The 26,206-nt window shown below is 38.2% G+C and overlaps 1 protein-coding gene across 8 annotated transcripts in view; it reads left to right on the forward strand.

Moving 5' to 3' along the window:
• LOC311271814 (dystrobrevin beta-like) overlaps positions 1-24,641 on the forward strand; it is a 41,163-nt gene extending 16,522 nt beyond the window's left edge. Inside the window, exons 7-24 of one of the 8 annotated variants that reach the window (XR_014624480.1) lie at positions 534-688; positions 850-949; positions 1,466-1,632; positions 3,690-3,814; positions 5,204-5,272; positions 6,053-6,130; positions 7,112-7,199; positions 7,402-7,481; positions 8,066-8,179; positions 13,437-13,533; positions 13,800-13,820; positions 14,104-14,257; positions 15,371-15,460; positions 15,661-15,708; positions 16,018-16,059; positions 16,960-17,199; positions 17,427-17,456; positions 18,774-21,053. Coding sequence is in view for 6 of the 8 variants with exons in the window: in XM_084377694.1 (XP_084233820.1) it covers positions 534-688; positions 850-949; positions 1,466-1,632; positions 3,690-3,814; positions 5,204-5,272; positions 6,053-6,130; positions 7,112-7,199; positions 7,402-7,481; positions 8,066-8,179; positions 13,437-13,533; positions 13,800-13,820; positions 14,104-14,257; positions 15,371-15,460; positions 15,661-15,708; positions 16,018-16,059; positions 17,424-17,431 (1,436 nt within the window). In the remaining 2 variants the exon portion in view is untranslated. Of the gene's footprint in view, positions 1-533; positions 689-849; positions 950-1,465; positions 1,633-3,689; positions 3,815-5,203; positions 5,273-6,052; positions 6,131-7,111; positions 7,200-7,401; positions 7,482-8,065; positions 8,180-13,436; positions 13,534-13,799; positions 13,821-14,103; positions 14,258-15,370; positions 15,461-15,660; positions 15,709-16,017; positions 16,060-16,959; positions 17,200-17,423; positions 17,457-18,773; positions 21,054-24,576 lie in introns of those variants that run through there. The other 7 variants (XR_014624481.1, XM_084377694.1, XM_084377695.1 and 4 more) reach the window with 7 other exon arrangements.
• Positions 24,642-26,206: the final 1,565 nt, after the last annotated feature.

Raw genomic sequence — 26,206 nt, forward strand, 5'->3', positions numbered from 1 at the left:
AACAAAGAGAGTTTTCTTTATGTAGTTTGATTAGACAATTGACAAACATAATAAAACATGACAAAAGTACTCACGGCTACACTAATCAGAATTTATGAGATTATCTACAATAAAAAAAACTCTAAAATACATAGCTACTAGGATATATAAGGAAATTCTGTTAAAGAAAATTAACCAATAAAATAACATTGCTTTAAAAGCATCTGTGCAAATGTTGCAAAACGTATTCATCTGAGTGATAGCTGCTGGAACAAAACTATTTTTATACCGCTTTGTTCTACACCTTTGGGACTATAAACCTCCCCCCAGGGTTAGGGTTAACTGTCTGTTAAAGGGACTCTGATGCAGGGACCCTCCTAGATTATTTAACAACTTGATTCAGAGAGATTCAGAAAGATAAAATTGAATCAATAAACCATTAAAATTTAGGTTAAGAATTTGGTTACCGTCAGGGCTAGGGTAGTGTGCATTAGGTTATGGTTGGATTAAGTCATTCCTTTCGTAATTATGTTTGCACGTGTGTGTGTTTGTAGATGTGTTTTCTCAGGTATCTGACTCTGGCGGCGTGTTGGTACAGTCCAAGTTTGATGGTTTTCTGAGAGAGGCTCTCAAGCTGCCCACCGCTCTACATGAAGGACCGTCCTTTGGCTACACACACACTTTAGCACGCTCATGCTTCCCACAACACGTACGCTCACACACCTCATCCATCAGATTTTCTCTAATAAAAGTATTATACTGTCTACAATGTTTTGCTCAACATACAGTTCCTCTGCCCAGGATCATAAAAACTGAATGTGATTCTGGTTTCATGAAGAATTTTGTCTTTTGTTGTTGTTGTTTCTGCAGAAGAGGGTGATGCTCAACATGTTCCTGGATATCGTAGCTGATCCTCCTCAGTGTCTTGTCTGGCTGCCTCTCATGCACCGCATGGCCAACGTGGAGAATGGTACACACACCTACACACAACAGACTTACACGTAAACATATCAGCTTGCCAATTTTATTGGCTGAAATTCACTTGGACTGCAGTAAATTGCAGCAATATCTGTTTTGTGTCCTGAAATTTTACATTCAGCCTTCAGTTTCCAAAATCAAATATTGTTTTCATTGTTTTACCAATTTTTGTTAAGGTCATTTTAACTCCCTGTATCATTTAATGTTCAAAAGGTATCTTTTAGTGTAACATTACCTGCTTCAAACATATTTTTTCATCAGTTTAAATAAAAATAGTTTGAGGCATTGCCAAAAATAGGTTTTACAATTTTTAAAAAAACGTAATATATTGTCAAATTGTGTTATTTATAATCAGATTATTTTCAAATATTGATATCAATGTGGGCCTGAAAAGTCGAATTTCAGTCTGGCTCCAGTTATGTCTCCATCTTGGATATCCTGACCTTTTCCTGTTTTCTCTCGATCAACCTGTGTTGACAGATATCGTGTCTCTATGTCTCTCTGTCAGTCTATCATCCCGTCTCATGCTCCTACTGTCGTGGCAACGGTATGACGGGCTTCCGCTATCGCTGCCTCCGTTGCCGGGGTTACCAGCTCTGCCAGAACTGCTTCTGGCGCGGCAACGCCAGCGGCTCTCATAGCAACAAGCATCAGATGAAGGAGCACTCGTCCTGGGTGAGTCACTGTGTGAGCCTTCATTCATTACACCAGGGGGCACTCCACGTGTGCGTGCATGAGTGTGCATGTGTGTGTGTGTGCGTGCTCTTGAACCTCCATCTTTGTGAGGACTTTTATGAAATTTAGACCTTGACAGTGCAGCGTGAGGTTCAAGACTTAGGTTGTAGGGTTCGTGTAAGAATCAGGTTTAGTTTATACTGATCAAAAATTAAAATTGCTTTAAAAACAGGTTCTATCATAACAACACACATTGTAAACACACACAGATTATTACACTGTATCCAAAACTTGCAAGTATCCCTCAATGAATCTGGACCGGGAGTTAGTAGCCAAATACTGGTGTATTCCCTTTCAAATATTGTTAACTCTTTGCTAATTATGATGTATTTATTTAAAAAAGAAAATCCTTTAAAATGATAAAATAATCCCAAAAAGTTGCACTAGCCTGAGGGGAAAATGTTTTCAATGAAGAAATTATGTATTAATAGATGGAAACATAGTTGTTGAATTATTCATCATCCAGGCTTGGCATAATTCGTCTTATTAATGTTTCAGTTTCAGAGAAAAATCTCCTCAAAAGTGCAGCTCCTGCCTGTCCAGTGGAATCCTCTCATCTCAGGCAACTCATCCTCATAATCCTCAGCAGGCTTTACATATTAATTCAACAGGGTTCAGTTTAAGACTTTATTTATTTTCAGTTTATCTGCTTCACTTCAGTGTTTTATAGCATTCTTACTGTTACACCAAGGAAACTCAGTTACATCTGCGGCTCCAGTTTGATCACATGTGCTGCATGCACTTGTGTTATCAAATAAAATCAGAGACTGGAGCCAGAACTTGATGATAATTGTCTGATCTTAAATCTCTTGGATTTAAATAGTTTTCACTTGATAAAGATATTAGGAATGTATCCACATAAGATGAAGTTTACAAGAGGGATTAAGTTTTAAGATGGATATGAATATTTTTCATCTCTGTCATCCTTCACTCTAATCACTCAGCCAACTGTTTGTTTATTTACCAGCACAAATGCTTTTCCTCCTGGGGTCGAAAGAAAAAAAAGAAAAGTAAAATTACATACATATTCCTGTACATATGCACATACACAATGCATGTGCTTATGAAACAGGTAATAAAGTGTACTTCCAAGTTAAAATATTAGAAATATTTTATGTATTTTTGTAGCAATTTATCAATCCACATTTCTTCAAAGAGTGAAGAGAACAGGTAAAACATACTCTATCTAGATCAGACTTAGTCAAATCAATTGTCAGTCAAAAATGTTGTGCTTTGGCACTCAGGTAGAGCTTGTTGACAAGACTCAGGATCTTGCTAAACTTACCGACATCACCTGATACCACCAAACTTTATCCATGAAGTTCAGTCCCATTCTTATATGCAGTTCATTCATTCAACCTTTATTTAAATCTTGAAAAATCATTGAGGGCAAGCCCTCATTTTCAATGATGTCCAGAGCACAAAATGTGATAACAAACAGAAACAACAAACATAAAAGATAAATGGCAGACAACCATACATGACAGCACATAGTTTAAAACAGTTACATTCAAATGCTGAGTAGTTTCAAAGTCTTATACTGACCCATAGGTATAGCTGTTTTAAATTTAAATCAACGTTGTAAAATGTTCCAAGTGTATGGAGTGCTGAAATTGAAAGCAGTTTTCCCAAATTTAGTGTTTACCCGTGGGAACTTTGAGCATTATACAATCACTAGAGCGTGTTGAATGGTGACTCTGTGACCAGTTTAATAAAGAGCTGATATATGGTGGCATGTTGCCCTTCAAGGCTTTGAAAAGAAACAGAAACCAATAGCCTTCACGTCTTACTGTTAAAGGTGCCCACTCAACTTTTCCATATGGAATACAATGATGAGTGGAATAACAGTCACCAGTAATGAATCTGAGTGATAAACCGAGTCTAGTGGAGTAACATTGCTGCTGATGTTGCTGCTGTTAACATTGCTGCTGAAAATTCCTGTATCACAAATGTCACAAAGTTCATGTATGTTTGCGTGTGTGTGTATGTGTGTGTAGAAGTCGTCGGCGACTAAACTTGGTCGAGCCCTGAGCAGGACTCTGGGCTGTGTGTCGTCCAGAGAGCCCCCTCATCCAATTTACCCAGAGGAACCTGAGAGGACCCTCAACCTCGCCAACATAGTGTAAGACCTCAGGACACTCACACACTCATATGTTTTAACACAGGAGTTATGATTGGCCTAGTTAAAGAAAGCCAATGTAACATGGTTCAATCCAAGCCGAGCCTAACATCAGCTAATGTACGATACCTATAGCTATATACTGCTATGTAACATATGTGACTGAGATTATGAGTCTGGTCCCGCTTATTGACTATATATAAAGATGGATGACATGACAGCTCCCCAAAAGTGAAACCAAAGCTTCTCTATCGCCCCCTGGTGGCTGTTAAATTATGATGTAAATTGTCCCATTTAACTCCCAGTCAGTTTGCCCAAAGATGAAGTCACTATAGGAGCTGAGTCACGACAATCTTCAAGGATTTTAACGAAATTCAGTGTGCTGTAATTACCACTCATGGCCACATTGGTTGCTGTTGAGCAAAAGTGTCATAGTCTTGCATTGAATGTAAATAGCACTGATATCTCAACAATATGAGGAGAAACAATGTCAGTATTTGGTTTGGTATTTCCACATTGAAGGTTACAGACGTAGGACTTAACATTATGCTTAAAATCATACATCTTTAGAACTTATTTTGTTGGTATGTAATTACAATTTTCGTCAGTGAGAAAAACATTTTCTGGATCATACTGGCACGATACTATTCCTCTGATAGACTGTGCACAGTAACACAGAATATTAAAGAAAGAACATACAACGTTAAAGCTGCATAAGACACTAGTTAATGTTCAGCCAGGCAACACTTCATGTGAATGTTCACAACACTCAACACGGAAAACGGCCACTTTTCTTTACAGAAAGTGAAACATTTACTACCGAGGAGCAAACTCTAAAATAACATTATTACGTTATCACTGGTAGAGTTACATGTTCACACAAAGTTCAGATAACACGAGACCTCGAAAGTCCCACCTCTATCGCCAACTACTTTGGTTGCTCCGCCCCTTCTGCTGGATCAACATTGTTTGATTTTCCCAACTACGGCAGACTGGGTCAATACAGACCTCCAAACACTGGGCACATATTTAGGCCAGCGCACAGAGACTGCACTTAGCACAGACGTGAGTATGATTATAATGATGCCGGGTCAGGTTTATTTTCTGTGTTTCATTGCCCTTCAGTCTGCATTCTCACTCTTGCTCTCTCCTTCTGTCTTTCGCTCCCTCTGCTGATCTTTGCCCTGTCTGTGTTTGCTCAGACAAGTACAATTCACTGTTGCATGATTGCACTCAAAAGCATGTGAGAGCGTGTTAGTATGTGAGTGTGAGTGTGAGTGAAGGAATGTGTGTTTTCTGATAGGCAGGGCTTCGTGGTTTATTGTTGTAATGTTGATATTCTTTCTCTGGTTTTACAATTTTAATACGTACATTCTTTGTTTGTGTGCGCAGCCCCTCTCGTCCTATTAGGAACACCAGTGAGGCCATGTTGCTGTCCTCAGCGCCCGAGTCCTCCAAGAGGTACAGACTCACATAAAAAGAAGAAAAATACCAGTTTCGTGTCTGTCGTATTATTAGATGTTTGCAGTTTTCTGGAGCTAAGAAATAATGGGTTACATTGGTAATGAATTGCTTGAGTCAACATAAAAGGTGTTTTATTAGCTTCCTTGATTCCCTTTTTCGTTGTAATTTACTATTTCTCTATTTCACCAATTGCCATTTTCATTTCACTGATTAGATTTGAAGAAAATGAAAATTGGTTGTGTTATGCAGGAATTAGTAACAAGACAAGTAAAGGAAAGTAGAATTTGAGTGAACTGGCAACTATTTTAATAGTCAGATAAGTCATTTTTCTAATTAAATTTTCTAAACAGTTTGAGCTTTTGAATTGTTTGTATTGGCTGCATTTCATTGTTTTATGTGATCGTGAGTTGAATGTCATTGGGTTTTGGACATAAAACAATACATTTGAAGATGAGATCTTTGGCTAGAAAACACCAATGACAATGATAGAAATAAGTCCAGGACTTTATTGTTCCTTTTCTGATAAAGTCTGATATGATGAGATTACATTGTATTACCAAATCACAGAAACTAGATCGTTTTTGCTGTATGCAGAGTAAAGAGCAAAATAACAGTAGTACCATTTGCTAAGACAGACAAAAAGCATTATGAAAACATGTGATAGCATTTTATTTTATTTATATATATATATATATATATATATATATATATATATATATTAATTTAATCTGAATATTTATGTTTATGTCCTGTCCTGTCTGTTTTTCTCTCATCCAGTTTGTCAGCTGCTCAGCGTATGAACGAAGAACACGCTCTGATCGCTGCATATGTGAATCGTCTCCAGAGCAGTCCAAGGTGAGAGAGGTGACACAGCAGGGGGGTTACAAAAGGGAACAAGAGACCGTCTTGAGATTGCATCATACCAGCCATGACACATGTCAACATGTTTAATGCTCTGACCATCGCTACTTAGAAGTCATTACTACATTATTACATTAGAACTCAGTAAGTATGAGTCAGACCACACTCCTCTTCAAAGTTGACCTTAATTTCGATCTAGACACCTATTAAGTTTTGTGACTGTATCTTGCAGGCTTGTGATGCAATTGTGTTGACAAAACCTGTCCACAAACAGACAGACAGACATATTAACACTTGGCGAAGTACTCAAACTGCTTCTGTGTTAGTGTCCACATTAGGACCACATTTTGCCATGATGACACACACAAAAACTGACTCAGGTTGAAAACAGTAACAGCTAACGCTGTCAACGCTGGTTATCAAGGAGGGTGAAAAGAGAAGAACAACATGCAGCAGTACAGTTGGGCCTAATCTTAGTCAGACTGTATCCACATTTGATCTTCATTGTGAAGAGCAAATATCAAGCATAAACAAACAGTCAATATGTCAATAATGTTTAGACATGACAAACTGAACTCATGTTGTGCTGTCTAGTGTGTGCCAATGATTTAAAAACCACTGTCTACAATCAGCCTCTGGATAGGCACTCAGTAGCCAGTCATGTGTTTCAGTGAAACATCCCAACTAGTCTTTTACGTCATTGATGTGTCCAGCATCCTTTTAGCTTCATTTAGTCATTAAATAGACAGTTTCACATTACCATCCAATAACATCCTTTTTCGCCTGAAAGCAATCCAGAGTTGCGGTGGGTTACACAGGGTTGGCATGTTCCTCTAATGCTGACCACATAGTGGCAACAGCATATAAGCTCCCATTTCTCACATTCTGACATATTCATACTGTAAATGAATGGTGTTAAGTTAATGGTGCTCTCAGTCAGTTGCTACTGTAATGTCTCTCCTCTGTGTGTTACAGTAGTGTTAACAGTCCCAGCAGGCAAGATGAGGAGCACAAACTGATCGCCCGCTACACCTCCAGACTAGCGGAGACTGACGGCACAGGAGTGAGTCAATAACACCTTGTTTTCTCACAAATTGCAAATACATAAAAACATACATATACACAGAGCTCTGACACACAGTTGTAGGCGGACTATCTCTGATCTTAAAGCTCTAAACTAAAATCTTCAAAATTTTAGGTGATAATTTATCAACTCATAGTCTGTGCAAATCCAACGAGCTCCATTAAATGTGTGTGTTTTTCAGGTGATACCAAACCGGAGCATCAACTTTGATGTGAACAAACAGAAGAGGGAGCTCATCGCTCAGCTGGAGTGCAAAAACAGGTAGAAATGTGTGAATAATGGATGACATTTCCATTTTAATTCATCCCCTTTTAGTTTGACTGCTGCTCTTTTTAAGTCTGTAACTTTGTAGTTGTGTTTGGGAGTGTATATAGATGTGCAGACTGAGGTGCTACTGCAGTAGGATTTCAGTTGTCGCTGCACTGGTTGTTGTACTGGTGTCCATGCCCAGTTTTCCCTCATGTTTATAGAACAGTGGAAATTATGCAGCGTGTCATTGTTTAAGAAATTATATTGTTTGATAATGAAGGCAACAAATAATGATGTGCACTTACAATGAATGTAATGTTTGTCATGTGCAAAACATTAACTTTCGCCTTTTTTGTGGTATAAAACACTGTCAGCGTGTTAGTTCTTTTGGCTAAAAGAAAGGTACATTCCTTCACAGTAAAAGTGCCCTGTGTGTATATTTGGATATATCAAATGTTTGAGTTTGTGTTTTGTAAATCCAACATGTACTTTCAGAAGTCTGCAGAAGCATGCATCTGTTGTTGTCTTTTCGCAGTCTGTTCAGTCATGTAACGCTCCCCTAGCCTCAGCTGACGAGCATGTTTTTCATTTCCCAGAGAGATCTTGGCAGAGATCAAACGTCTCCGTGCAGAGCATGACGCAGCGTGCCAGTCCAGCCCGGAGAAGGGCAGCACCAACCCAACCCTGCTGGCCGAGCTTCGCCTGCTCAGGTAAACAAACACTCCACCATAGACCAGAAAATACCAGGAGCGCGGAAATGTGGTCTCCTGCTGCACGGTCACATACAACAACGATTGTTTTCTTTGTTTTGGACCTTGTGTGTCATACCTACTGAAATTATGCCAAAACCCACTTTTCAAAAACAATCAAAGGTTGTCAGGCCCTTACCAAGCATTTCCTGCATTGTGTGCCACAGTGTCAGATTTGGCGGGAAATCTGCCGTGTTGCTTTTCAGCACAGAGGGAGAGTGCTTTATGGCAGATGGTGGTGACAGATGGTGGATTAAGTGAAAAGCCAATATAAAATTCCAACATGTTTATGCTTTTTTGGTAAACATGAAAACTCAAAAGGAAGAGGAGGGAGACTTGTTATAAATAATCTGAGAGGGAGAGAGTTGCAGTAATGATTGTGTAAGAATACTGGTGGTTTACAGTGCGACAGAGCAGCTTGAACTCTACTGTGTGATCATAACATCTTTAAACCTGCTGCGGTAAACGGTGGCATTCGGACATACGGCAATAACATTACTTGCCTGTTGTTTTGTTGTTGTTTTTAACCAATGATTATAGCAATAGGCCGCTAATTACAAACTGAAAGTGTCTTCTCCGTACAACAACAGATTCAGATTTCAGTTATCACGAAACAAGAGTTAAGCAACAAGACGATGGAGGAGGATTTCTGGTCAAAGCAAAAACCAAAAGTGCCTATTTGGCAGTATTTCAGATTTAGAACCAATGCTTATAGGGAATGTGATAACATTAATGAGGGAAAATTAGCTGGTTACTTCACTAAGAAGTTGTAGATATGCAGTCTGTTAAATGCCTTCTAGGCTTGAACGATTTCCAAAATTTTATATCACGATATTATCCAGCCCAAATATAATTCGATAATATCTAATATTGCCCAAAGTCTAATGCCTTCATTAAACAGCACACTGTGTCTGCTTCTTCTTGTTCCATTATTCCAATAGAGTGTATAAAACTGCTCCTCTTTCCATTCTTCAAACGGATCTGCTGTCAGTGAATGCTAAAAACGGCCATTGTCCCATTTGTAGATGCATTTTTGATGAACGATAGCAGTAAGTGCTTAACTAACTGACAAACACCTTGTACATCCTGTGACTACTTCGGAAGTCCGCTCGTGTTTCAGGTGTTAAATGCTTTTAATCTGAAACTGCAGCAGTAGGAAATGTTCAGTTTGCATTAGCAGTAAATTAACACAGCGCTCTTCAAATATTGAGTATCTTTTCTTGTAAAATGTCCAGTGTGATCAGTAACAGTGGTGTTGTCATAAGTTTGTTAACTGGAGGTAAAATTTCCTCTCATGCTATTCCTCCTTTAAACTTAGCAGTATGCATTGCTGTCAGTGTCTTTTTCGATGGGGCAGCTAGGGGGTGCCAGATTCAAAAGTATTCAAATTCTGCACTTGGTGGCTTTAAGTGTTGCAACTCACAATATGCACTGTTTAGTGCTTTGTAAATGGTGTTGACTGGACTATTCAACTATACTGTGATGAATGAATTTTCTACTATCTGACTAAATGACATGCACGTGTAGTAAAAACTAACACAACCTTATTGTCACACATTACATAATTCCTTGTAAATACACTGTTTGAAGGTAACTACCCTGAAATGACCAACTCTCCCCTCCATCTTCTCATCTTAACAGCTGATACTGTAACTACTCATCCCATGTGTAATTTACAACCATTACCCATAAAATTGCTATCTGGAGTTGTCCAATGATTTTACCTCTTGCAGTTAATTGCAGTCATTCCTTTATAATTATTTGCTTCCATACCACAGTAGTATTATGACGTTTGTTCTCTCAACAGTGTTTGTGTACATGTGCAGGACAGTTCTTGCCAGTGGTTTCTCAGTCTTAATCTCTTTTTTGATCATCTTTAAGGAGTTTTTTCAGCACAGATTCAGGATGAGACAGCATTATTTAAGAGAACCTCTAGTAGATATGTTCAATTATACAGATAAAATGGCCCTACTGTTGGAGCTTTACTTTCGAATCATAATGACTTAAATCTGGAGTTACTGTCTGACTCAGACTCATTTTACTTGTTTATTTACTCATTTATCCTACCGTGTGATGGGGAGCCAAGCAGGAAAGAAGAGCTGCTTTAATGTCCCATCCAGACCACATACTGTTTGGGAACAAAGATTGTAAACACCTCTATATGTTTGTTACTCTGTTAGTTACATATGCTGGCTCTGAAATCTTGTAAGTAGTAAGGATTTATCATTTGACTTCAGTTCTGATCCAGTTTGAATGCCTTGGTGGTCTCCATGATGAACATCCCTGCTGCTACTGCCATCAGTATAAACCAGGCTTGATTGTGCTTTCAAGATTTTTTAAAGTTTGGTTTCATAGTTTTGTGGTCGGTCTCAGATGCTTATGACGCTCTCATGTTCCACGTCAGCGAGCTCTGCGTCTCCTCTCCCAACCCTGAAACAAAATAGTCACCCAGGAAAATGTCAAGGATTTCTGACCTTGTGTTCCTTTGCCTCTGATCTCCAACCATCCCATGTTTCCATATAATCACACTATATAATTTGCATTTTCTCTGGCTATGCTCTCACTTGACATCTGCTGTTTTGGAGCAGTGATGTCCTGGGAGTTTTTTAGGATGATGATCTGAGTACCATCAGTCTTGTATTGTGCTAGCCAGGGGACCGTCTGCCTAAGTATAAGAGAGAAACAGGAGTTTTGGGAGTTTCTAGATTATTTTTTATCCATTCATAAACCTCATCAGACATACTGGAGTGTGTTAGCATTAGAGCCCGACCGATAAAGGATTTTTAAGGCCGATACCGATACAAATATTTGGTGATTTAAAAATCCGATATTCCGATATATCAGCCGATATATATATATATATATATATATATATTAAAAAAAATCCAGAAACGTGTAACAAAACATACAACAGATTTCCGTAACATTAGTTATTTGTAGTTATTTATGAGTCCTCACTGAAATAATATGATAATGCAGTTTAAAAATAAACTTGTTTGTTTTATTGTCACAACAGAATAGAGGAACATCAAAATTACTTGCTAATTCAGTTTCACTCTCGGCTTACATGTAACAGCAGCAAAACTGGACATGGTAGTCACAAATTTTGTCATGCTTATTTGAGTTAAGAGAACTGGTGAGGATGTTCTTTTAATTGTCATTCAAGCAATGTATTTCTCGTGACAGTTGCCATGAACACACTCCACCGATAATCTCAGTCGTGTGTAACTGGTTCGCTCTGCCCAACTCTGGCTGGATCAGCTGGTTGTCGGGTTTGTGGCGTTCTAAACACGAGTGCCACCAACAGGGACGTTGTAGAGTGTCCTCTGGTGGAATAAATATGCAACGCCAACACTCATAACATGGTTGAAGGGTGTTTCGTCCGTTCTTATTTTATTTTTTAAATATTCATTTATCGGCCATTATAAATGCCGATACCGATAGTTTGGAAAATGCCTAATATCGGCCGATAATATCGGCCAGCCGATATATCGGTCGGGCTCTAGTTAGCATTCGCTCAAAGTAACTTAACATTTACAACCTGCACAGGAAAACCAATTTCCCAATTGTTTTGGCTGATTGAGATTGTTATGAGGTAGGGGTACAAATTACCACTCTCATAACAATACAGTATTATACCAATTCTTTTGACAGTGATACAATATCTGCTGGTATCAAAAAGCTTGCCACAATGCAAATTTCCATTCAATACAATGTATCATCTGCCCGTTTAACGCAATCACTTACAAAAGAAGCTGCCGCCCTTTTTGACTTTTGGCCAGAAAAGAATAGAATAATATTATTGTCTCACCCTGGAAAATACAAACACAAACACAATGTCCACAGGATTTAAAACAAAAACAAGACACATCACATCAATAAAACGAAGATCCCTCAACTTTACATGTGCAGACTTTTCCTCTACTCATAGCTTTACAAAGTACATGTATTATTTAGACTCCTTCTTAATTAGTGATGGTTTAAAGGAGACATATTTTGCTTTTTTTTATTGTTTTCCTTTCCTTCAGTGTATTATATAGGTACTTGTGCATGTAAAAGATCTTAAAAGTAAAAAAAAAAGCCCAAAACCAGGCCAATGGAAGCTCCTTTCTCCCACAGAATACACTGCTCATGAAACACCTCGTTAGTAGTCCCGCCTTTAATTCTGAGACTTCTTGACATCACACTACATCACCATGTCACATATTTGCATAATTTATACCCACATTGACATTTGAAGTTTCCACTAACTGAAAACTGAAAACATGTGAACGGTGATGTCTCAGGCGTGCGTGATCTGACCAATCAGAGCAGACTGGGTATTCGGGAGGAGACCGGAGCTAAAACAGAGTGTTTCAGACAGAGGGTGAAAACTCTGCTGCAGCACTGGACAGTATGAGAAAACTTGTGTTATGTGTTTTTTGAGCACTAAGCATGTGAAGTTATTCTAGTAGTAACCCAGAATAAAATTATGAACCTGAAAATGAGCACAATATGTCTCCTTTAAGTCACTGCATCTGCCACCAGAACACCACGGTTGAATATCAGCCTGCATGCACTTCTTTTTCAGCCTAATAGTGATGAAACAGAGTAGTTAATATTGTCACAGTGAGGGCAACAAGTAAGCAGACTGCTGAGTGAGATGTCCTGTTTGTCTGCCGACCCGTCTTTTCTCCAGAATCCCAAATATATCAACACTGCTGATTTATTTCCGACATGGGAGTAAATATTCTCATCATCTTTTCTTGGCTGCTTGCCATTACCTGCCTGGTGCTAGCGCTGTGTGCTTAGACAGCAAAGGTGACACAGTGCCAAAGGCATATCTCAAAGATGATGTTGTGGATTGATGTTTTCATGTTTCATTGATTTTATTGGATTGTAGATCATGAGTTGATTTATTGATCCAGATCAATGGATCAGTCCACCCCAGGTGCATGGCGAAGTCAAAATAAATGTACTAAATCAACTCTGGAGACGAATGACATAAAAAGTGTGACATTTTCCAGCTTGCTGTTCTGTTGCCTGTCTATATTCCCGCACCCTTGTAGCCTCAAATTCTTGCAGTTTAAATGTGTCTCCTGCCTTCTGTGAGTCCTTGAGTTCTTTTATTGCTGCCTCCTGACACTCTGTTATATGACAGTAATGGAGGGTGTGTGTGTGTGTGTGTGTGTGTGTGTGTGTGTGTGTGTGTGTGTGTGTGTGTGTGTGTGTGCTGCAGACAAAGGAAAGATGAGCTGGAGCAGAGGATGTCATCTCTGCAAGAGAGCAGGAGGGAGCTGATGGTACAGCTGGAGGGACTGATGAAGCTGCTCAAGGTGACACACACACACACACACACACACACACACACACACACACACACACACACGCACAGACTGCCTGTTGTTTTCAGTGTGGTCACACAAGAGGGCAAAGTTTACCTTTTTCTTCACACCTCCTTGTGTCTGTCCTCGCAGTAACAAGCCTCACTTTTCCCTCTGCTTCTTCCTCCTAAATAATTGTACCTTTTCTAGCTCTGACTGTATCTGACCTCTTCTTTTCAATCCTTTTTCTCCTCTTGTGTTTCCGACCGCCCATGTAGGATGAGGAACAGCGACAGGCAGTAAGTTAACCCCCCTTATGTTCGACTCACAGTGGTGTAAATGTGAGACTCAGCCCTAATATCATTCAGAAACTTTAAATGTGAAAATTAGTCAGCTTTACAAGCAACTGCCTCATTTTTCCGATTGGGACCTAAATAATGGCTCGGCTTTTCCTAGCAGTAACCAGAACTTTTACTACGTAGTGGAGATGATGTCAGCTGCAACAAAAATCACAAGTTTGATGTTTAAGTGAGTCTTAAATAATGATAATGATGTAACAGCTCTTATAAATCCATCTCTCAGGCGCAGGCAGCTGGCTCTTCTCACGCCTCTCCTTCTCGACCGAGCCCGTCAACCGTCCGCTCTGTAGGTGCTGTGTCTCCTCAGGCTTATATGTACCCTCCTCAAGATTCACTTGCAGGGGTGGGTGGCGACGTTCAAGAAGCATTCGCCCAAGGTAAGAGTGGAACTTAAAGTAGAGCAAAAAACAAGTAACATATAGATCTGATGGGTTTGGTTTAGTTATAGCTCTGAGATAAAGGTATAACAACGATGAGTAATTAATCTATACTGACTTTTTTGAGATGCACAAGAGAGATGTTTTCTTGAAGGATTTAGTCAACAAGGTTTTCATGTTGCTCCACCAAGCTATTTCCCCGTTAAAGGGAAATTACGGTATTTTTTAAAACTTAATGTTTATCATAAAACACGTGAGTTGGAAAAAGTGCTTTTCTATAAGTGAATTTAAATCAAGTTGTACAATTCAGGTTTCCAGATAAAAAGTCTGACTCTAACCCTTATAAAAAAAATATATCAGTATTTTAATGCTCATCTGAAAAAACGTTGTGTTGTAATTCCAGCTGTTTCCCACATTTTTTATTGCATCTCTGCTCAGCTAAAGACACAGTCGTTCAGCAGTTTCCAGTCAGTGTTTCAGATCATTCTCACCTTATTAACAGTTCATGGTGCACTGTAAAACCTTCATCCTGTAACACAAACCACTTGACAGGAATAAATAATTCAAGGAGTAGCCCACTTGTGAAGGAAATGCTGTGTCACAGTAAAATGTTATGTTTAACAAGAATATCAGGAGATTTGGTGTGAAACATGTAGTCAGATTAAGTCAGATTTCATTCATACAAATCAAAGTCTCAAATCACAAATTTGCCTCAGGGGGCTTGAAAGATGGTAATTAAGTGTTTCTCAAAGATGTACATTGTGTGTTTAATGAATCTCGCTCTGCTTTAAATATACTCTTGAATAAATGTGTCACGTGTAAGTAAAGGGAAAGGAGGTGAGCTGATCTTAAAAGTGATGAGTTATATTGTCATCATTACTTAAATTCACATAATATCATAATATATTCACATAAAGTGTTCATATGTTGATCGGGGTGTTTTATGATTTTGTTGTAAGTGACAGCTAAAAACGTGTCACTCATGAAATGACAATAACATTTGAGGGTTATTAGTCACTATGAGTGTTCGATTTGTGTAAATGTAATCTTTGTTCTCTGATGTGCAACATTACACGATCATTGTTTTATTTTTGTCACATCTCTTCTCCTCAGGCCCGAGAAGGAACCTGAGGAATGACCTTCTGGTGGCAGCCGACTCCATCACCAACACCGTGTCCTCACTGGTCAAAGAGCTCCACTCTGGTAAACATCCATAGTATCCCACAGATGCTCTTTGACATCTGTAGTTTCCAGATGATCTATTTTTCACAAATTAAGGCAAAACATTAGGTTTGTTGTATATATCTGTTTTCTTTTTAAAAGCCAAAATAGAAATTAATTTATAGAAATTATTTTTTTTGTCCAAAACGTGTTCATATGTTGACTTTTTACCCTCTTTTCAGATGATGTTCGGGAGGAGGAGGAGAGATTGCTGAATGGGAAGGACAGAGGTAAATTAATCTCCTCAACATTTCACATTATCTTTTCCACAAAATCATTATCCTCCTTCATCTCACTGACAAAACTTCACACTAACCTGATCACTATAACGCTTAATCTTTGCACTGTGACTAACATGGGTTGCTTGAAATGGATTTCAGTATTGCTTGATTAACACATCTACAGTGAGAAGCTAGTAATTTGTGCCTTACGGGTTTACCTTTTAATGCAAAACCAATACCAAACAGCAAAATAGCATAATAAATACATTAAATGACCAGTCAATAAAAAATCCACCATTGATCCACGTTTTCTTTTAGAGGGCTATTCTGAAGATTTTCACATGAAAGGCAGAAAAACTGGTGAGTTTTTCATAACCGAAATCAACTTTTATAAACTTTTTTTTTCACTTAATAAGTCTGTCCACACATCAGCTGAGTTGTTCATGTCTCTCAGCTCTTTAGGACATGAATGAACTTCTTTTTATTTAAATGGTGAACCCTGGTAGCTCACCTGGTGGAGCGTGTACCATGTATCAAGTATCATGGCTGAGTCCTTACTTCAGCAGCCTGGGTTTGATTCCGGCTGAGCCCATTGCTGCATGCCCTCCCCTTTCTCTCTCCTGCCTTTCCTGTCTCTCTTCAGCTGTTACTGTCTAAAAAATAAGGCAGAAATGCCCCCTAAAAACCCATAATTGATCATGAATAATGAACTGTTACAAGACAGTTGTGGAGGACTTTATTAGATCTAGCAAAAGTCTCAAATACAGCCAACAGCATCACCAGCAAGTAAAATAACTAATTTAGCAGATGGCCCTTTTCAGAGTGTTAGAATATGGTGCCCCAAAGGCTCTGAAAGATAATGTTCTGTTTGCACAGGTTGCTATCTCACAAAACAAGATTAAAAATAGACATTTCTCTGAACTTTAGGAAAGCTACAGTTAGTTAAGTTGCAGGAGTTACAACTTTATCATTCTTATATGTGACTTAAATCCCAGCAGGGCTTTGCACTTATTTATTAGATAAGATATCTTAATATCCTGTAGTATATGATCCCTTGTATAGTTTCTTCAGTTGTTTGGAGATAATTGAACTGAGTCTTAATTTTTCTTTTGCACACATACGTGTCACTCTGAATGATATCATGAGCTACTTGTTAAGTCTATAAATGCACGTGTTCTTGCGGCTTTTTCTGCATGTGTTTCTGTGTGTGTGCTGTGTGACCACGTGCACACCCTCTGTACGACTCCGCTTATTCTCCAGGTGCTCTCGTCTGTACTGCAGCAAGCTTCATTAACATGCCATCTCATTAGCCATGCTTTATGGAGCCCCTCCTCTTTACAAGAGGACCGCCTGCAGAGACCAAGTGGTGAAACTACTTCCTGGTCTGCTCTCCAGGCTCAGACTAAACCCTTATTAGAATACTAACCTGCAGTACTAACCCAGCGACCCCTGAACGGCCAGCCAGACAAGAGGCCAGGGTTCAGCCCCACGCTCAGCACAGTTAAGTCTTAAACCTTTAAAATACTGTGTAAGACTGTCCAAATTAGAGGTTTTGTTCTGTGGATTTGTTTAGCACCTGCCGAGAACAGTCATGTTTTATGATTCTATGCGAAGTACTGGTCTGGCTTTTATTACAGTTTCTGGCAGAAGCCTGGAGCACTTGTTTTAGCTTTAGATTGCACTATCATCTGCCAACTGCTAACAAACCTTGTTTCTCTCTTTAGCAGGTTAAAATAATCGCAGGACAAACAAAGACAGTAAGTAATTCCTTTTTTAATTACATGATAATAAAAACTAAACAACAATAACTTAATTTAGTTTGTTTCAGTGCGTTACGACTAGCACACTCGAGCTCTAAACTAGGATGTGCCTAGTGCATGAAAGTGTAAGGATGCTACTTTCTTTTATCATTTATAAAATTTGATTTTATAATTGTATCATAAATCAGTTAGTAAGTGTGTTTATTGGAAAGACGGGCTGTAAAAAACTTTTCTGCTCTACAGAAAAAAGGCTGCATTCACGTTTATGGGAAAAATGATTTGATGACTCAAAGCAACACCTTGTTTATGTGTTTGGACTTGTTTGCACAGGCCTCCAAACAGTCTGTTTTTGGTTCCTCCCGATCAGCACTTTGTGATCTTTTATTTCAGTTCATGCACAAACTAAGCGTTGCACTGTCAACCAGGGACAGAAAATCTGAGAAGTAGTTTCTTGGTTTCTGATTTTGTCATTTTTATTTTAAATAAAAGCATACATTTCTTTATTAGATGACGGTCAAAAAACATATTGTGTCACTAGAAACTGTATTTCAAAGAATATTTATTAAATTTGAACTGATATGTTTTCTCATGGTACTTTAGTAGATTTTGTAAAATATGTTTATTCGCTTTCCTCCCAGGAGTTAAATGAATAGACTGATGCCATTTTCATGTGTCTACTATAAATATGAAACCACAGCTTATTAGCTTATTTTAGCCTTAGGACTTAGCCTAAGCCTTGTTTCCACATACAGTAGCTCTGTGTACATATGCAAGTCAACCCTAAAGTCTATTCAGTGTTATGGGGACCTCCTTGATTTTCCATGTGGTTGTGAAACTCCTCCTTTCCTCCTTTCATTTGTTTAATTTATATAAAACCCAAAGCATAAACACAACATAATGTGGTTTTATTGGATGTTATGTGCCAGACTATTTATTTGCCAGGAGCAGTAACATCTTTTAGTGTTGTTGTCATCATGATTGGTATAAGAATAAACAAAGAAGATTCACTGTGTTTATGAATGTGGTTTAGAGGTGCGGGTAGGTCCATTTTTTATCTCTCGACAGAGCCAAGCTAGCACTTTTCATATGTTTCCAGTCTTCATGCTAAGCTAAGCCAACTGGCTACCGACTCTAGCTTCATATGTAACGTACACACACAAGCTTGGTATCGATCTTCTCACCTTACTCTTGACAAGAAAGCCAATAGAGTTATCTCCCAATGTCAAACTATTCCTTTAATTCCTTAAATGACAGAATATAAAAGAAGCTGAACTTCTGATTAGTTGTCTGACTGTTGTGTCGCTCTCTCCTCAGACAGAGTGATGTTTCGTCACGGCCAAAGAAGACTGACCTTGCTGGGATTCAAATATATCTTCTTATATTCATCGTTAGCCAGTGGGGATTAGAGCTCCACCGCCAATCAACCAATCACGATGCTGGACACCAAATGGCCGCTGGGTCCCTACTGATGTATAGCTGTGATTCTGTGTGTGTCTTGTCACTGTGGTTTTACTTTTGTTTTGATTTGATCATGCGTAGCTAAACGAGGAATCTGAAACCTACTGATTTGTACTGTAGCCTGCGTGTGTGTTTGTGTGTGCTCGCTCTGCATTTTTGAGGTGCGGGAAGGTTGAGTAAGTGAGATGGAGACAGAAAGATGCCTGTGGGAAATTTGTGAAGGATAAAAATACAGGAAAGTTTCAGGATGGAGATACAGGATGTAAAAGAAGAAAGTGAAAAGGACGAGAAGTGAGTTGTAACGTTTTAAGTTTCGGCACTGTGTGCTTAGTATTTATTGCTTTTGATTTGATTTTTGACATTTATTCATTCAGTTTGAGTGTTCATGTGTGCGTGAGTGTGGTCAGGCCCTGCTGAGATGATAAGCTTTAATGGGACGTTTCCTGCTGGATCGAGCCCAGCCCCCTCTGGCTGTGGCGGTGATAGGAGGTGAAAAGTTGAGGTCCCGGTCCTGGTCCAGGTGTCTGAAACCTGGATGAAATTAGTGCCATGGGTGCTCGTATGATAGCAGCTCAGGTTGTCCAGGCCTCTCTGTATCTCGGTACTGCAGTGGGACTCCGGTCAAAGAGGAGATATCTGATAACTGTGTGTGTGTGAGAGAGAGAGAGAGAGAGAGAATATAAGACCATTTGCTTCAACAGGATCGCTGTAGCAACAGAGTAGAAAAGTGTGTGAGAACTGGGCTCTGGAATTACTAATTACAATTTAAAAAAATACATTTAAATCAGTTTACCCACATTACAAGTATGATGACCTTTCCAGCATTTTCTGACATTTTATAAAAAAAACAACCAATCGATTAATCAAGAAAATAATCAACAGATTTATTGACAGTGAAAAAAACCATTAAGTTACAACCGACTTCAATGCTAATACAATTTCTTATGAAAAAAGTAAAATAAGAGGAAACATCTATATTAACAAATCCACATTCATTTACATTTTATTCATTTATTTATCTGGCTTTTGTCCAAAGCGACGTGTTATTGAGGTTCAGTCCAAGCCACACTTGATAGAAGAGAGTGCCACTTACCAAAACAACTTGAGTTTCAGTAAATATTTAGTACTTTAAGTGGCCCATTTTAAAAAAATCACAGCTCAAGTTTGGGAATCAGTACTTAAGTATAGTGACACACAAACACATTAAGAACACTTTTTGGTGGAACTTATTTTTCATGAAGAAATACTTACACATACACATACATAGACAATACACATCTTAAATTATATTTTGAGCTTTTGTCTCCTGAATAATTTAACAACATTATAACATGATGTGAACATATCACAGTTTATCTCTGAAACATGCTGTTTGTTCCTGCTAGTCTTGCAAGCAGAATATCTCTGAATCCTTTTTTATTGTTGTAATCAGGAACAAAACACAGCCTAAACAGAAATATAAGATACTTGACTGGAGTTTTCTTAGTGCGGTGATCCTTGGGAGTTGTTGTTGACTCATCTCCTTTAAGTTTTTACATTCACAGTCTTGTAGTTTTCGACCTGAGGATTCAACCAGCTGACTTTCTCGTTCACTCCAAGCTTTGAAGGAGCTCTAAGTGCCCGTTCCCTAAAATGATCTATGCAAAAAAAGCAGAATCAGACTTTTCTTTTTTTATATAAGCGCTGCCTGCCCACAATAACGCCTCACACTTTGCTACTTTTTGAAGTCTTTCAAAAACATGCAAAAGATTTTGAGACTTAATGCTCTCTGTGGATGTCGAACTGCACCCAGCTCTCCAAAAACCTTCAGACTTATATATTTATGCAAATCAAAACATGACCCAAAGTGACTTATTGAGCTTGCATCAGGTCAGGTTGTTTTATTTTCATGTAACTGATGTGAGATAATTGATCAAAAAGATGTTTTAAGCATTTCAGCACAAGTTTGTGCTCACAGGAAGCTGTAATTATCTGTTTTGTACAGTTTTGGATCTGTTGGACAGTTTGTTTTGTCGTTCAGACTTCACCAGCCCTCCAAATAGTTTGACTGACTGCTTGTGACTGAAACGTATCATATTTTCAGTCCGTTGAATGATGAACGGACTGTATGTGAGATTTAATAAATGAATGAGCTCATGTTTAGTGTATATGTGTGAAAGAGAGAGTGAGAGAAAGTGACAGGACAGACGTGTCTTGACATGAAACTGTTAACACCTTCAGCTCTGAAGCTGCTGGAGCTGACAGGGTGAGTGAAAAGTGTTGATCTGTGTTTCATCTGCAATAAATGATATTTAACGTCAAACTCTGAGTTGAGTCTCTTTCTGTGACTGTTGGTCTTGTTCCCCAGGACACAAAAGGCTGGGCAGAAACATAAAACAAGTATATTTGATGTATAATTCAATAACTTCTCCATGACTTTCCACTACTATTTCATATGACCTCAACATTTTAGTCCCTCCTGGTTTGTTCATGTCAGTGTTCCCTAAAAGCTTCGCTTTGCACTTCAGTTTGGCAAAACAATATGTAATGTAATAAACCGGTGAAACAAGTTGGAAACTACAGTGACCCATTTGTAAAGTCGCCTGGAATAATCTTTTCCAAATCCCATGATATTGCATGGACTCCAAAACTACTGTGAACGGAGAAAATAAACTAGAGGCAGGAGAATTAAAAAAGATAAGAGCATGGCTTAAAGGAGATTGTTTGATTTGAACGATTTACATGAAATTATATGAGATTTTGGGTCAATGGTGAAAAATAGTTGCACCACATGTCACCTATTTTTAGACAAAAAATGTACCAAGCAACAAAATAAAATTCAGTAATTTGAGAAAAGTTAGGATACAAAAATCCATTGGTTTAAGTATTCTTCCTTTTTCTTGAGTAAAGTAGCAACACTACAATGTAAAAGTTCTGTATTATAAGTAGAAGTCCTTCATGGAAAAGCCTATGTAACACTGATGAACAGTATACAGTATAATGACATTAATAAAGCTAAAGAATTGTGTAAGTAACATTTCATTGTTGTCCTAGTAGAGCTAAGCAATGTAATAAGTAATGTAGCCATGTAATTGGTAACTATAGCTGTCAGGTAAGTGACAAATAGTCAAGTAAAATGTAGCCCACGATATTTTGTCTGAACTTCAATGGAGTAAAAGTAGAAAGTAGCATTAAATGTACCTAATTTACCTCAATTTGCAGTTGGAATACAAAACTTGAATAAAAGTTTTCATTCATTCCATCACAGGTAAAATCACATTGTCAAGGGGACTATAAAACTTTTATGTTTAACTCCATTAAATTCGTAAAGCACTGTTGCTTAATTCTATACATTTAGAGGTTTTGCTGCTTTACAATGTAAAAAAAAAAGCAGAGCAGATAAAATGTGAAGAGACCAAAGGACATGAGCATGGAGGAAGTAAAGACAATGAATTGATAAGAACAAAACATTGTATATCAAATATTTCCAAAAGCTTTCACAGTTGGTTTGTCTCATGGTGAAAGACGTACTGCACTGAAAATCTGTTTGACCTCTTTCTAACAACTTTATATACTGTTTAAGTATTTTAATCATCCATCATGCATCATTTTGCGATAACACTTTAATAACCACCATTAGTTAGTAGTTCGTTATTTCACCGCTAACAAACAATGAAATGCTTTATAAACCATTTGTAAAGCAGTTGTAAAAGTTTATTTAAAGATGAACTACACCATGTGTATGAACCATTTAAAAGTATTATAAACGTGTTGCAATTTTACAATAATCTATTTCTTAACACATGGTTTATAAAGCATTTCAGTGAAATAACTTAAGTTTAATTAACTATAAACTGAAGTGTGACCAATACAGTGTTTGCTCCTGAAATGCAGTGGTGTAGATGTTTAAAATAGCAGGAAATGGTAAGCAGAAGTGCCTCAAAGTTGGATTTAAGTCCAACACTGTTCAACAAAATTCAAGTATTTTAGGAATGTAGAGATAGTACAAGAACTGATCACAGTAATCCGGGGAGAGACACTTTTATCTTACTCCTTCCTCTGAGCGAGTGTTTTGGTCATAACCCAGTTTCTATAAATAAACACCCCGGCATGGACTCCAAAAATACACCCAATTTTTCTCCTGCATGTTTTTAACTTTCTCCCTGATTTAGTGTCCTCATTAGTATGGATGAGCAGTTCGTGCCTTTCCCATGAGCTTCCCCCAGAGGTCATGACTGTGTGTGTGTGTGTGTGTGTGTGTGTGTGTGTGTGTGTGTGTGTGTGTGTGTGTGTGTGTGTTGTATGTGCGTTTGTGAGAGTGTGTATGCGTGGAGGGGGTGTAAACTATAGACTGAATAAAGCTCATTGAGTTGTTGTCTGTTGTTGGTGACCTCACTGACTGCTATAAATAACCCCTCCCACCCAACACCTCCTATACTCGCTCACAACACTCGGTGCAGTTATGACCCTGTTTAGTGTGGATCTAAACACTTTGTTCTCCTTGGGGGTCAAACTGAGTCTAACCCTCTCTTCTGGAGCAACGACTGGCAAAAATCAACTAGTTATAATGCAATAAAGCTCAATCTGGTCTGATTGGAAGTAAAAGTAACTTTTGAATCAAGGAATCAAGTTATTGATTAGCCGTTCGCAGTAAGTTAATCGTGAATGATTTTGATAATCAACTAAACGTTTCAATCATCTATTAAGTGTGCACTATGTAACTTGTGTGCCGTCTTTGCTCTTAACCCACCATATCTCAAAATACAAGCCTGTTGCTCTGATGTTTACAAATACAAATGTAAACACATGGCTTTAAAGTTCATCTAAAACTCAGGTTAGCTCTTAAAAGTTGCTATTCCACGTATCAAGAGTTACTTGTTATTTATCATTTTAAATTGAGTATTTTTTGTTTTTGGATGGACAAAAAAAGAAGCAATTTAAAGACATCAAGTTGGTTGATTTTAACTATTTTATTACATTTAATGGACTAAGAAATTCTGAATATACTCTTTAGTATGAGTTAATGGAAAATACCACTAATCAGTGATGGCATGGAACAAGTACTGTACTTAAATGTAATAACTACACTTCTTTGCAGACTGTGTGCAGCATCAGAGTCAAAGTACCATTTTGTAAATAGGTTCTTGGCAATCGGATTAAAAAACCCTGATTCCGATAATTACTAGGACACAAACTAATTGACCTTTAGTATTCGATAAATACATGCATGTAAATATATATACTGTACTTTATTATATTTTCCTTGTACTTTTGATGCTAAAGTGCATTTAATATAATTTAATATTCGTGACTTTTAGTTAAGCACTAGATTGGGTGACTTTCACTTTTACCAAAGTAATATTGTAATGATATCTTTACTTTTACTGAAGAATGACTTTTGTAGTTTTTTATTTTTTTACAACACTGTCAATTATGCATCCAATTTATACTGTTGTGAATAAAAAGTCATTTTACAATCCCTTCATGCTACACATGAAAAAGGAGTCTCACAGCCTGAGGAATAAAGCTGCTCCATAGTCTGGTGGAATGGCAGCTGAGACTTCTCTATATATGCTGTAATATTCAGTGCAAACCACAAATTACTTTTGAAATAACTAGAATTGTTCACTCAGTCTGCCTTTTTCACTCATGTATGTACTGTTTTTCTTGTTGTTCCTAGAATAGGGTGTCCACAGCAGTTAGAGAGCAGGTTTCAACTTGTTGCAGCAGGCTTCAGCTTCACCTGTTGAGGGACCTGAGGTGAAAGGAGTTAAAGAAGAAGGAGAAGAAGGTAACCCGCCAAACCAGAAAATGGGTGGAAGTGTTGCGTTCGCTTGTGGGTTGTTGGTGGAGATAGGTAGCCTAGAGAAAACATGACAAAAACCCCCACCTTTGTGCATCAACAGCCGTTGTTTCTAAACTGAAAGACACTGAATTTTACAGTGTGGTTTCCCAACCTGATAAATCTAAAGGGTCATGAGATGATTAAAAGATAGGAAATAACAAAAAACATTGTGTATTTGCTAAGCAAATAAAAATTTGGAAATGCCCCACTCCTTAGGAAAACACCCAGTTTTCTCGCCACAAAAACAGATGGAAATATCCCCAAGTCTCCTTAAAAAACACCCAGATTTTTTCAGCACAAAAATGGATGGAAACGTCTGCTGGTCTCCTCAAAAACACCCCAGGTGTCAGTTGTATCTTGGAACTGGGCTGGTAGGTTACTTTGATTAAATGCAAAATTATGAGTTCACATTCTATTGTAATTGTAAATTACTTCACTTACATCCGTACTAGAAACAACCTATCAAAACAGCCTGATTTTTTTGTATAAAAGGTTTTGATATTGGATCCCTCTGCTTGTATGTTCTGCACATTTATGAATAACACACACCTTAAAGTTTTAAGACCTCGGGGGTGGAATCAATCCTCTGTTTCTAATTATTCGGCCAAGAGCAAAAATGAGCTGTCTCCCACTCTATGTGCGTTCTGAATGTGTTTGTCAGTAATTAGCTTGTGGCAACTTAATCAAGCACACAATTTATTTCAGAATATGTGCCATCTAAGTGCAAGTTAACAGAAATAATTAAGGCTTCAAATCTAGTTTTTAATTTGAGTCCCTCTACGAGATTATGTAGTAATGCTGGTGTGATTTACTTTAAGTGGTACATACAGTTCTGACAAATCAATTTGCAATTTGTTCAATTATGACAAACACCACACAGTGAATCTGAAGCCTTCAGGCCTCCCGAGGGTCTTGTGGCTCTGGGGAAGTCGGTAATTACAGATGTTGATTCTGACGTTTTTCACACATCGAGTCGTCATGTAATATACTCAGTTCCAGATTGAGCGATTGCACAGAGAATAAACCTGCCATCCCTTAAAGTAAAATATGAAATACCTCCATTAAATCATTAAATCCCACATTTGTGTCTATCAGTCAGACACTCACACACTTTCCTGTCAGGCTCCTGAAAGAGGTGGGAAATGATTTTCTCTGGCACTTAGCATTTTTCAAACTGACTTTTTGAGCTCCTCATCATCTGTGAAACCAGCAGTTATAGGCTGTTTGACAGATGAGTCGGTCTCAGGTTTGTTTCCGCAGTAAAAGACGTCGGGAGATACTTTGACTCGTTTCATTTATTTCCTCTGTGGCAGCGAAACACGATACAAGAGCCGTCAGAAACTCCTGTAGGGTGAGCGGTGCTTTCTTAATACTTTTAGGGCTCACTAACTCCATAATACACACTTTAAATGGACTGCAAACAACCAATGCACAATGCTATCTAACGTTGTCTAGTCCTATTCTA

The sequence above is a fragment of the Pagrus pagrus genome (assembly GCF_965226575.1).
Source record: "Pagrus pagrus genome assembly, chromosome: 16".
In the NCBI taxonomy this organism is placed as follows: domain Eukaryota; kingdom Metazoa; phylum Chordata; class Actinopteri; order Spariformes; family Sparidae; genus Pagrus; species Pagrus pagrus.